General features: G+C 42.7%; 1 protein-coding gene across 1 annotated transcript in view; it reads right to left on the reverse strand.

Moving 5' to 3' along the window:
* Nucleotides 1–1,095: 1,095 nt before the first annotated feature.
* Nucleotides 1,096–13,864, reverse strand: part of TMEM185A (transmembrane protein 185A) — a 40,989-nt gene continuing 28,220 nt past the window's right edge. Inside the window, exons 5-7 of the mRNA XM_016213934.2 lie at nucleotides 10,390–10,566; nucleotides 9,729–9,852; nucleotides 1,096–8,583 (exon numbers count right to left, since the gene is read on the reverse strand). Coding sequence (XP_016069420.1) covers nucleotides 8,339–8,583; nucleotides 9,729–9,852; nucleotides 10,390–10,566 — 546 coding nt within the window. The 3' untranslated portion in view covers nucleotides 1,096–8,338. The remainder of the gene's footprint in view (nucleotides 8,584–9,728; nucleotides 9,853–10,389; nucleotides 10,567–13,864) is intronic.

Consider the following 13,864-nt stretch of genomic DNA (forward strand, 5'->3'; position numbering starts at 1 on the left):
CCAGCTAGTGTAGCTTGGGATATTTCTCCCTTTAATTAGAGGTTTCACTGTCAGGCACTCACTGTGGGGAAGTTAGTCTTTGCTTCAAAGCCAGCTCCTCAGTCTCTACCCTATCCTCCAATTCTAGTTACCCACTCAATGGCCTGCTACAGTTTCAGATTGACTTCAGTCTGCTACTTTTTCTGTATGGGCAATTTCAGCAGCCTGGGCTCAGTGGGTTGGATTCAAAAACATTCCAGTGAGCACTTTGTCTGCCCAGCCCCCAGAAGGTGTTTTAAGGTTTTATTCAAGTTCCCAAACAATAGTTCCTGAGAGATTTATTCTTGTATTGTCGTCCTGTGAGCTGTTCTCCCCTCCCCCTCAGGACTGTGCCCTGTGGGGGAATATCTGGGGTTTAAGTTAGCTGAACCAGCCCCTTTCCTGTTAGGATGGTGCTCCTAGTCTGCAGGAGAGGTAGGTGTGCTCCACTCCTCCTTTCCCAGATCTGGTTGGCTGATGTACGGGGTGGGGTGCTTAGTTCAAACTCCCCACAATGCAGACACAAATCCCTGCTCTTGCTGGTCTGTCTCCCCAATGCAAGCCTGGAAGATGGATGCCCATTTGGCCATCAAAAACTCAAGAACACACAAAGCAGCACACAGGCAGAAACTCCAGCCTATTAGGTCCCGTTGCCCCTGCATCTTGGTACCATGCAGGATGGGTGTCAAAGCCAGCCCCCCACAGCTCCCTTGCATAGCTGATCTCAGTAAAGCTAAGAGCAGGCCAAACAGCTGCTCTGGTGGCTGAAGACCAAAACCTCCCCACTGGCAGCTCTGGTGGCTGCAGTCTTCATCTGCCCCACCAGCAGCTCTTGGGGCTGGAATCGGCCAATAGAAGCTTTGTTTCAGAGGGAAGCACAGTCCCGTCTTTGCAGGCACACTGTTACCGTGGCCTCCCCCTGCCCTGTGTGCACAGGTTCTCCTTCTCTTCTCCTCTGGGTTTGAGATCCCAGCTTTTGGTTGGCAGTCCACACTCCTAAGGGAGCTTTGCAGCCTCTAGCCCTAGGTCCTTGGAACCCAGCACAGGCTCCAGTAGGGACCCCCCTTTCTATGCCCCCCCTTACCAGACTCTATGATGTTTCTTCTGGGCTCCCTACACAAAATATGACCACTCAGGTATATTTATCTGTTTTTTCCAAGCTGGTTACTCAGTATTTTAGTGGTAAATTGCATCCGTTGCTGGGAGCATGGATGTTCTGCTTCTTGTCACAGTGCTGCCACCTTTCCAGATCCCCAGAATCTTTTTCCGAAATTCTAACATGTCTGCCATCTTGATTTTTAAAATTCAGTTTGAGATATTTGTTTCTTGTTATGAATTCTCTTCATAATAAGACCATGGTTTGACATTTTGGTTCTTGTACTCCAAAAGGAGAATGGGAGCATCACGTCATCACTGACAGGTAGGGAGTGGAAGAGTACATTCCTCCCTCAGCCTCCATTGACATCCAAGGGTGATGGTATTCATTACTGTTGGATAGAGATGGGAGTTCTGGTTCCATACTAGGCTTCCACTGATACCTATCTTCCTGGGAATCATTGATTTTCTTCATTATTGCTGGGAAGTGGTGAAAGTTCTCACTTTCCACTAGGCCTCTTCTGACACCATCTCCACTGTGGAGAGGAGGTGGTGACTTGTTACCTGTGGGTAGCAGCTCAGGCTACCAACATGCAAAATTATCTCCACAGGCTTCATGGGATGAGGGGGACCATGTTACCATGTTGTGAGGATGAACTCCTAGCTCCTTACTCAGTCTTCTCTGACACCATTCTGGTAGTGGCAGTAGTGGTGGTGGTACAATTGGAACACCTCGGTATAGCCTGGTGAGGGTGTAAATTAGGCTACCTACTTAGTGTTTGCTGGCATGAGTGAGAGTAGTCCACAGATGTTTCTGGTAGTATTTCGTGGGAGTAGAGCAGCTGTTGTCTATAAGTTTTCTATCTTGTTAGGTAATCCCTTTCCTAGTCCTTTGGCCAGAAACAGCAGACTTTTGTTGGAGTGGATTTTTTTTTTTTTTGCTTTTGTTGTTGTTTTGTCTATGCCTATTGGCATTGCCATGTTGCCAGTTTCTTCAGGTACACATCTGGGACATATGAGACCGGGATATATGAGACATAAAAGTAAAACCCAGGGAACAAATTCACCATTGTCATTCCTTGCATCCGAGGTCCCTGCCTTCTTCTCTACACTGCTCAGAGCTTTCTTGTATTTGTTTTATATATTATATCCTGAGTATTTAGTTCTACTTAACAGGAGAAATAGGAGAATGCACATTTACTCCATTGTCCTAGAAGTGGCATTTGAATCTTTACAGAGAATTTTAAAACAGTAATAGAACTGAATTAAAGCCAGTCTTCATTTTTATCACCACTGTACTCCAGCTAGCTATATATTTCCAGTGAAAAACTACTCTTCTCCCCAAATCCTTTATCTTTATTCTTTTCAAAAGCTATTTTTTTCCTTGTAGAGAATACAATTTAAAAAACAGCTTTATTGAAGTATAATTGGTATACAGCAAGCTTCCCAAAATGTACAAATTGATAAGTTTTCACATATGTATACACTAGCAAAACCACCACCACCATCAAGATAGTGAGCATAACCATCATCTCCATGACTTTCCTCATAGAACTTTGTATCTCCTCCTTCTTTCTTCCTCTCTCTATTTCCATTCCCAATAAACCACAGATTTATTTTATGGCATGAGAAATTTATTTGCATTTAAAAATTTTATATGAATAGTAGTGATATGGCTGCATCATATGGTAGGTGCATATCTAAATATTTAAGAAACTCCCTGTTTTAGAAAGTGGTGTACTTTCACCATCAGGGTATAAGAGTTTCCATGATCTACATCCTAGCAGCATTTGGTATGGTCACTCAATTTTAACCATTCTAATAGGTGTGTAGTGGTATTTCACTGTGGTTTTTATTTGCATTTCCATAATGGCTAATGCTATTGAGTTTCTAGTTCTATGATTGTTATCCATACATCTATTTGGGAAAGTGTATATACAGATATTTGCCCATTTTATTGATTTGTTTGATTTTCTTTTATGGAGATTTGAGAATTCTTTGTATATACTTGATACAAGACTTTTTATCAGATATGTGATTTGAAAATATATTCTCCCAGTGTGTGGCTCATCTTTTTACCTTTTAATACTATATTTTAAAGAAAAGAGGTTTTGAATTTGATGAAGTCCAATTTATCACTTTTGTTTTCATTAATGAATTTTTTGTTGTTGTATCTAAGGTAGTATTGACTGTTATATAAATATGTCAAAAAGCCCTGGCCAGTGTGGCTCAGTTGGTTGAGCATCATTCTGTGTATGAAGAGGTCTCCAGTTAGATTCCTGGTCAGGGCACATGCCCAGGTTGCAGGCTCAAACCCCGGTAGGGGGTGTGTAGGAGGCAGCGGATCGATGTTTCTCTCTCATCAAAGTTTCTCTCTCTCCCTCTCCCTTCCTCTCTCTCTAACATCAATAAAAACATATTTAAAAAAATAAATAAATAGGTCAAAGGTGGCCCCTATGTATCAGCCTAAAATGGCCCCTAATGTCATTTACTTCTTTGCAGAAGGCTTGGGTTGTTAGTCCAATATTCACTGATGTTAAACTCAAATTATTATATATCTAATTGCTGTACATATAGTTCAAGTAAACATATGTTAGCCATTCAGAGCCTGTCTACTTTGCATACCTCACCAAAACACACCCAACATTTGCTAAAAAGAGAGGTGATACAAGAGAATCTATAGATTTAGAAAGACTTAAGGCACCTGAATAGTCAAAATGTATAGAACATATTTTGAAATTGATTCAAAGAAACTGTACTTTAAAAGAAGTATACAGGTACCAGAAAAAATGTGAAAAAATAAGTGGACATTTCACTATATTAGCAACTTGTTTAATGATAATCATGTTGGCTTTATGTTTCATAGGGGAGTACTTATGTTTAGAAATGCATACTGAAGTACTTAGAGGTGAAATGGTACGACGTTTTGTAGATGTTTTACAGTATGATATCTGAGTTCTGGAACCAGATTGGCAATGTATGGAAGATTTTTGATGCTGGGTTTCAGGTATATGGGGTTTATAACATTATTCTCTACTGTTTACATGTTTGAGACTTTCTATAATAATTGACCAAACAGAAGCAACCAAGATGTCCTTCAGTAGGTGAATGGATAAATAAACTGTAGCAATCCAGATAAGGGAATATTACTCAGCACTAAAAGAAATAAGCTATCAAGCTGTGAGAGGACATGGAAAAATCTTAAATGCATATTACTAAGTGAAAAAAGATAATCTGAAAAAAGATAATCATACATACTGTATGATTCCAACTATATAACATTCTGTAAAGGCAATATTATGGAGACAGTAAAAATATCAGTGGTTGCCAGGGACTGTGGGAGGAAGAATGAATAGACAGAGCACAGAGGATTTTTAGGACAGTGAAAGTCCTCTGTACCACACTATAATAATGGATATATGCCATTATATATTTGTCCAAACTCACAGAATGTACACCAAGAGTGAACCCTAATGTAAACTATTGACTTTGGGTGAAGGTGATATATCAATGTAGGCTCATCTGTTGTTACAAAAGTACCACTCCTGTGGGGGACATTGATAATGGATGAAGCTAAGCATGGGTGGTGGCAAGGGGTTGCTGGGAAATCTCTGTACTGTTTTCTATTTTTCTGTGCACCTAAAAGTGCTCTAGAAAAGACGTCTTAAAAACACACACACAATATGAACAAAATCCAAACAACAAAACATAAAAAGCCCTGGAGGAGGCTGAAGGCTGTGGTGAGCTATGGGGTGGGGACATGGGGGAGAAGGCAAGTTTGGAGGGGCTACATGATGTGGATGACAGGATGGGCAGAAGATTTTAAACTTCTGTCCCTACTTTACCGCACAAATCTGAGGCCTTCAGACCACACATGTCAGTAGCCCTGGGGCAATATCTAGAAAGTAGGAAAGATGGGATGTTTGAGGCATGTGACTCAGAGTCTGTGCTAACAGCCTCGTGAAACAATCTTAATGGGTGACTGGCCTTTCAAAAATTATTATTCTAATAGACTATAAAGAATAGACTAGAAGAAGTATCAGAGTGAATCATGCAGAGTAAGAGTAGGTATTCTTAAATAAAATAACAGTATATTATATATAAATCCATATGACATGAACAAGCATGCCTAAATATTTATGTACATGGCATATACATATATGGGTATATAAGTACATCTAATCTACATTTATGTTATATATAAATAATGCACACATATACTAGGTAGAGATGTAAAATGTCCTATGAATGAGGATCAAAAAGTGAAAATCCCTGCCCTCTACAAGGCAAAGGTAGACAGATAACTGCAAACTCACAGGACCTCCCCGAATCCCTGCCACTGCTCAGCGTCTTCGGTAATAACTAAGCTTTAAAACAGTTTCTCAAGTGTCAGCTGAGCTGGTGAAGAAACACGATGAGAAGGGGGGGCTTCTTCTCTGCCCCTCCCCCACATCCTGGGCACTTCAGAGCCCCCTCTGGCATCTATACTGGTACTGCAGAGATCTCGCAAGGGTTGTGGGGACCCTCCTGAATGAGGACTGAGGAGTCCACACGCCTCAGAACAGAGGGCACTACAGAATTCAACTCCCGGTGTTACTGTCAGCTCTACGGGACCCTGGATGGAGCTCTCAGGCTGAGCAATTCCCCCTGCTTCCACATGCCTGGGGAAATCTGGGGGAGTCAAAGCCTTGGTCTGAGGGATACAGACTCAGATAGCAGAGGGCATGGGCCCAGGTCTTGCTGAGTCCAGGTGGAGACAACCAAGAGGACTTCACTGCCCCCCCAACCGAGCTCTGAGTCAGATTGTGCCCAGGATTTAGAGGGCTTTGCCCTCTCTTCTCTCCCACAGTTATCTCTTCCTTTTCCTCAAAGGAAACCACTAGGTGCCACAGGTGGCTAAGGGATGCGGGGGTGAGTGACCATCCTTAATGAGTCTTGGGGTACAGTCGATATGCAGCATGCAGAAGGAAAAAGGGGTATCATGGAAATTCTACCATTGGCTGGAGAACAGAGGCATGTGGGGGGTAATTGAACATCTCTAATGAGTCTTCAGGCACAGTATGAACATGCAGTATGCAAACAGAAAGAGGGGTGTCATAGAGATACTGTTGACTAGGGAACACTGGCATCTCAGCTTTGACGTTTCCTAGTTGCATGACTCTGGTCCTGTTACTTGACCTCTCTGAGGCTACATTTACTCATGGGGATAATAGTAGTTGCACCTGCTTCATGGAGTCCTTAGGATTCAACAGGATGTACATTAGTAGCAAGGTACCGGACACTTAAATCATAGCTACTGTGGTTACCAAAAAGGGTGTTTTGTCTAACAGCAAGTCTGAAATCTAATGAGCTTTCAAAATGATACATCTGTGGCCTTTGGCTCCTGCAGGAAATAATCTGTCACCAGCAAATGGTGGACTTCCTTGTCAGTTGCTGAAAAGCATGGACTGAAATGCCACCTGATTTAAATGTCCATTAAACTGTACAGGCAGCTAGGGTGAGCTATACAGAAATCACAGACTATTTTATTTCTTCATAAGCAATACTCAGCTGCTGATGTGACCAGGCAATGCCTTGGGACCACTGAACAGCCAATTTCAGCTTTAAAAGTGTCTTGGAACCCCAGAATACTTTTGTAAGGCCCCTAAGCTGTAACAATTGCAGAACTGCATTCACACTGTACCTGACGACTCATCAGGGATGTTCACCCATTCCCACATGCCACAGCCACCTGTGGCAGCTAGCAGTTTCCTTCCCCTCTAGCTCAGAACAATTCCAGTGCCCCAGACCATATCTAAAGCAAGACCCACACAGTGTGCATGGAAAATGAGGAACCAGTTTATTGAACAGCTAAAGGGAGCAAAAATAGTGGACTAATCTACATTTGTTACACACCAAGCAGGAAAGGCTACACCATTCCATAAGCGTCCCTTTCCCCCAGACAGAACAGTCTGGCTGGAGGCCAGGGCCAGGCTGGGGTCAAGTATGTTGTGGACATCAGTAGAACTTGGTTTAGACAAGTTAGCAGATGCCCACCTTAAATCCTCTCTTTATGCCCACTCTTTTCCTGGATGAGAATGCCAGTATTCCCTTTACCTTCCATTTAAAAAATGGCCTATTTGTTCCCAGAGGCAGAAGGTTGTTACCTGTAGGATCTACTTTGACTCATGGGTTCTCCACCAGCTCTTGGAGGAACTGCCCTTCTAGTTAAAAGCACAGGCCCAGCCAGAAGTGTTTTTGTTGAGGCCAGACAAAAAGCCTCAGATCTTAGATACACAATTCCACTGGCTGTTCCTAGACTCAGCAACTTCATCCAGTGTTCCAGTTTCAAGTGCTTTATAGTTTTCCAGCAAGCCAATATTCCCAGAATGTTAGAAAAGCACAGACCATTTCTTGCTTATTGTGGCTATTCTGGCAGTAGAAGCTACTATGTATGTGGAGAAATTCAAGGGGAAATGGTGATGTCCTGTTAAGGGGTGGCAACACAGTGGGTGGGACAGGTGTGCCACTGACTTCTACTTCGGCACCAGAACATGTATGTCTCCAGTACAATCTTGTAAAAAAATACTTTAACAGAATATACTGTACAGAACTAGGATTTAACATGGTATATTGCAATGTTAAAATATTCGTATAATTACTATACAAGCATGGAGTCACTCCATTAGAAAGGGCTCCCCAACAGGGCCATTAAAGAGTGCTGTCAGCATGCCCAAAGAGAAACTACTTCCACAGCAGGAACATGAACAGTAACAATTGTGTGGATGCACACATGGTGCCAGAGAGGCCTATTTACAGTTCCTACTGACTACGCCACAACAGGAGAATCTGAGCTAAGTGGCAAGGCTGGCTAGGTTTAAAGAGGCATTTTCAAATAACACTTTTGATATGAATTTTAGCACTTTGAAAACCAGTTCTGTAGATGTTACTTCTCTGGCCTAATCAGCCATCACCAATGGGTCTGAACCAGCTTGATCTCCCCATCTCACACAAGCTCCCTCCATTGCATCCACATCTGTTGGCACACCCCAAACCACACCACATGTTCCAGTTACCTGCCACCTGTGTGACCCATTGTGGTGAGTCACTGGCAGGCATTGAGTGCAAACAAGGCATGAGATGGAAGTACCTGGAGCCCAACTCCAGTTCTGGTTCTAGGGGGTAAACAAAGGTAGAAGGGTGTATGCATCCCAGTGCACTTGCATTCTGCCCCAGGAAGTGGTGTCTAATCTGGCATTTCAATGTTTAATTTGGGAGGTGGAAGGATGTACTTCCCAGGGCTCTGGGTGATAACTACCCTGGTCTTCTTTCGAAACAGAGGAGCAATTTTAGGAGGTTCTGGAACTGGGGTTTCCTCTGTTTCCTCATTATCTTCATGATGAAGGTCATAGGAAATGTTTCCGTATTCTCTCAAAAATGGGAAGATTTCAAGAAGAAACTGACAGAAATCCTTGCGAATACCAAACCACCCTGAAAAAGAAGAATGTACTTTTTCAAATACTAGCCTGCACTGAATATCAAGTTACTTTTCTATCCTGAATGAGAAGTTTTATCCTGATGTCTTAAAAATGAAGACTAAAAACAAGAAGTAATATCTGAGCTCCATGGTTCTCCAAGTGGGGCTCCCAGACCAGCGTGATAGTGTCCCTGGGGTCTTGTTAGGGATACAATCTTGGCCCAGCCCAGAACTCATGAATCAGAATTGGAAGGTGGAACAGTCTGCTTGCACAGGCTCTCCCAGGGATTCTGATGGGTGCTGTAGTTTGAGTACTTGCTCTAGTGAGTCTCAAGTAGCTGTGGAGTCTAGACTTTGTAGACAACCTCTAATCTTCCCCACCCAGGATAAATTCATGTATGGCAAAGAGTGGTATCCATGAAAGCATTTTTGTCATCCTCTGTAATCCAGGAGGAGGAGAGCAGGCACATCTTGGTCTAGGCTAAGAGGCAGCCTGAGCTCATGGCGCCACCTCAAAGCTACTTCTCTGAGGCCCACTCTTCCTGACTCTGTACCACAGGACCATCAGAGCAGTGCTGGCTCTCCTGCGGCACAACACCTTCCCTCATTGGATTCCAGAAGGGCATGTTCAGGGGCTACACGCAAAGGAGCTCACAGTCTAGTGAGGAAGGGACCCTCTTCATAGATCACTTCAATCCTGGGTATCACAGCATACAGGTGAAGAGGAAGAGAAAGCAAGCAGGGCAACACTGAAAAGACCTAGTGACGTCAGGAATGACACTGGGAAAAGTGAGGAGGAAAAAGAATCTAGGAGGACTCCTGGGATTTGATGGGCATATGGATTTTCATCTAATCCTCAGGACACCCTGAGAAGGAGGTACCTTGATTATAATGTTGTAGTGGATGGGATGGGGCCCAGACAGGCTACCTGCTAGGGTCAGTCTTACCTCAAACTGTAGTGTACTGCTAGGGACGCCATGGTGCAGGGCAGGGGAAACAAGATTGACAGCACACCCTTCCCTTGGAAGATTCCAAACCTTCCTCAGTGCTAGATTTCCCATGAAAACTTCTTAATTGGTGCCCTCGGGCTCACTGTTTCATAGAGCAGGGCTGCAAACAAACACACATGTCAAGGATTTCTGAAACGTTGAGTACATACAGTGGTTTCCTCCCTTCTGTCCAAATGTGGTTGCCATCAGAGTGATCAAGGAAAGCCAAAGGGGGACAAATATTGGGATACAGGAGAATGCATTGTGGCCATCCAGTTTGTGAACCAGCAGGATCTAAGGAAAGAGAAACAATTGAGGTTCTTGGATACAGCATCTGAAAATGGACAATATCTGAAGCCAGAGAGCTCTTCCCTCACAAGGTCTCATGATGGGGAAGGAAGCTCCACAGGGGACCATAGAAACCCTCTACTTTGGGGGAAGCAAAATCCATCCACCTGCAAAGTATCCAACACCAGGATTATTATGGGCAACTCCTCCTAGTGTTGGTTTTGAGGAGTCAGCAGTGCCCATCCTATAACTTTTCACAAAACTCATATATGAACAACAACATCCAACTTTCTTTCTAGAAGTAGAAAAATTGATACATACAGATGCATCATACCAAGAAAGGTACATTTCTCACTGCCAGTCCCCAGCCCTTCCCAAAGAAACAACATTCTAATTTTACTGTCATTCTCTCTTGGCATGCTCTCCAAGAGTTAGCTCATGGTGATTTCCAGGGAGAGCGGACTGCCCTTATAATTATGCAGGATGCTGTTGTAGGAAAGGGTGGCCTTCATGGCCTCAGAAGTTATGCTATTGAAAGCTTACCTCAAATGTAAGGAGGGGAACGACAATGGTCATCCAGCTTAGTGCCATTGTTATGTGTGTTCTTCGCTGTTCTGCAATCACATCCATGGATCGCAGGAACAGGACAGACCACACAATATAATAGAGAACCACCAGGCACAGAAAGGACATGAGAATCCACAGGGGGACACACACAACCTGAGGAAAGGAGAAAAAAATGTCTTTACAGTATTCGAATTTCTCCCCTAGAATCTGAGGGGAGGCATAATCAACCCCTTACTGGGTCTCTGTAAGGGACAGTGTAAGCATGAACAAGGACAACCTTACATGCTAGGAATGCTGTAAGGACACACTGTGGGACCTGCTGCCTGCCCTGGAAGTGTTCCACCTTGGATCAGTCTTGGGGTGAAGAACCTTGCAGCTGCTTTTCCTTAGGTATAATCTAACTCAGTCTGCATCTGCTCTGCCAGCATCACCCTCTTGCCACAAACCCCAGAGAAACAGGACAGTGTTGCCATCCCATGCACAATCACCTCACCTCACCCTAATGTACTCTCTTCACAGGCCATTTTTCCATCTTGCCTGAGGTACTTTGGCCAAAGACTGGGGAATGTGTGCCCTGGAAGCTTCAGCTGCCCAGGGTACACAGGCCCTCCACCAACTTGCACACTGATGCTGGGAGGGCTCTGTTACCTGGTCTCTGCTACCTCTCCCATGTGGGTTCTGTGTCTGTTGCTGTCATATCACAAAGACCTTGTTTAATGCCCATACAAGCCCACAGGCTAAGTCCTAGGGGCCTCATGATCTCTTCTCCACCTGTACTGCCCCCTTGGACATGTCTGTTAGCTCTCTGTCTTGTGTTATCAAACAGTACTCTTGTTTTCTTTGGTGTACAGTTCTATGACTTTTCAAGCATGTACTTGTAGATCTTCATAGCTCCGGGTAGGATACAGGATAGCCCCTTGACCCCACAAGACTCTCTCATGCTCTTCCTTCACTGTGTCACCTCTTTACCCCACCTATAACCCCTGGCAACCACTGATCTATTCTCTATCACTACACTTGTATCTTTTCAAGAATGCGCTGCAGATGATCATACAGCATGCCACCTTCTAAGACTCCTTCCTTTCGATCAGTAGAATGTCTTTGAAAGTCATCCAAGTTGTTGCATGTATCAACAGGTCATTCCTTTTCATTGCTGAGTTGTATTCCACTGGATGGATGTATCACAGCCTGTTCATCCAGTCACCCATGGAAGATTTAGGTGTTTTCTGACTTTTAGCTATCACAAATACAGCTGCTATAAACATGTGTGCATGGGTGTTTGTGTGGTTGTACATTTTCACTTCTCTGGGGGAAATACCCAGGATTGGCACTGCTGAGTCACATGGTAACTCCATGTTTAACTTTGTAAGAAATTGTAAAACAATTTTCCAGAGTACCTATAAAATTTGGCAATCCCCCCAGTGATGTCCCTCTGCATCCTCCTCAGCACTTGGTATTGTGTTATCTTTGCCATTCTGATGTATGTGTTGTTGTACCTCGTCCTGGTTTTTATTGCCTTTCCCTAACGGGTAACAGTGTCCTTTCTACATGCTCATTCAGTATATGCATATCCTTTTTGTGAATGTCAATTTTTAAATTAGGTTGTTTGGTTTTTATTTTTTAAGTTTTGAGAGTTCTTTAGATGTTTTGGATACAGGTTCTTAGTCAGACACATGCTTTGCAAATATTTTTTCCTAGCGTGCAGCTTGTCTTTTCATTAATTTCATTTCACTTTTGAGCTTCTTTTATAGACAGTGTTGTTGGTGTCATTTCCAGGAACTCTTCAACTAACTCCAAGTCCCAAAGATTTTCTCCTGTTTTCTCCTAATAGTTCTTTGGGCTTACATTTTATTTTATTTCATTTTATTTTTAAAATATATCTTTATTGATTTCAGAGAGAGGAAAGGAGAGGGAGAGAGAGAGACAGAAACATCAATGATGAGAGAGTCATTGATCGGCTGCAGCCTGCAACCTGGGCATGTGCCCTGACCGGGTATCGAACCCCAATCGCCTGGATACTAGGTTGACGCTCAACCGCTGAGCCACGCCTGGTCGGGCTACATTTTATTTTTTAAACCAATGACTTGGGTTGGTGTATGATTTTTAGTCCTCCTGAGTAGCTTGGAGTTCCTGATCATAGGTTTTACTGTAGAGTCTATGCACAGTCTCTTCACTGTGATCAGACTCTCATTTAGTGGCATGCCCCCTGTGGGTGAAATGTTAGTGGTCCTAATGGCCTCATTTGGTCTCTCTCAATCATTGTGGGAAATGTGCAATCAGACTGTTTCATCTGCTGAGACCTGCACAGGATAGGGCCTAGAAAAATCCCTCTGTTTACCTACAGAAAACACTCACCGCTCCTATTCTTGTGTTTTGTTTTGTTTTTTTCTGATTTACCTTACACTTAAATTTTGGTCTTACCAAGATTTGTTTCCTCCACGTCACAACAGGAAATCTGAAACCCAATTACTGTTCTCCAGATACAGCACCCTGAAGTTGTAGGATGGGTGCCTGGACAATAATTTCTATTATAAATATTTTATCAAAGACTTTGGGCAGAAGTGATGAGCCTTGTCTTTAGTCATTGTGAAAGCAACATATGTTCCCTTATTTTCTTCCCTGCTGCCAAATGAATATTTTCTTTTTTTTCTATATTTTTTACTTTCAATTTCTCTTTTAAAGTAAACCATGTAAATTACAGAAAATATCTTGTATGCAAAAATACATCAAGCAGCAAGGGGGAAAAAAACTGGCATGACCATTTCCCAGATGCAGTGGAGCCCTTCTACCTTATTCTCATCTTCTTTCTATGCATTAATAGTTGAAACCATACTGTATTCTCTAACTTGTAGCTTGCCATTTATATGTACGTATGTATAAATATATCCATCCATCCATCCATCCATCCATCCACCCATCCATCCATCCATCCATCAGTCCTTCTATCTATCTATGCACAGTTAATAATAATCAAAAACACATTAATTGAAGCTGCAGGTTACAAGCATGACTTAGACCTCACCCTTGGCAGGAGTATAAATGGGCACAGCTTTTTTGAAAAGCAAATTGGCAATGCAGTTTGTATTTCAAAATCTCAAAAAGTTCCCACCCTCTGGGCTTGTAATACTGTTTCTGGAGTCTTTCCTAAGAAAACAATGAAAAAAATCAGGCAAAGGTTTTATGCACAAAAATATATGCTGCTGCATGATTTATAATAGTAAAACACTGGTAACAAACTCAATATTCAGAAATAAGGGGGTGGTTTGGTAAATGCATTGGAAGAATATTTTCCATCAATTAAACTTTAACAGTTATGTTTTTAAAGACCGTTTATTGACATGGGAAAATGTTTATGATACCTTAGAACAAAAAAGCAGGATATAAAATTATATATGTGGTATGCTCTCAACTATCTTTATGAAACAATAAGCCATAAAACAAGAAAACAAAA

This window comes from Miniopterus natalensis, chromosome X (assembly GCF_054644295.1).
Source record: "Miniopterus natalensis isolate mMinNat1 chromosome X, mMinNat1.hap1, whole genome shotgun sequence".
In the NCBI taxonomy this organism is placed as follows: Eukaryota; Metazoa; Chordata; class Mammalia; order Chiroptera; family Miniopteridae; genus Miniopterus; species Miniopterus natalensis.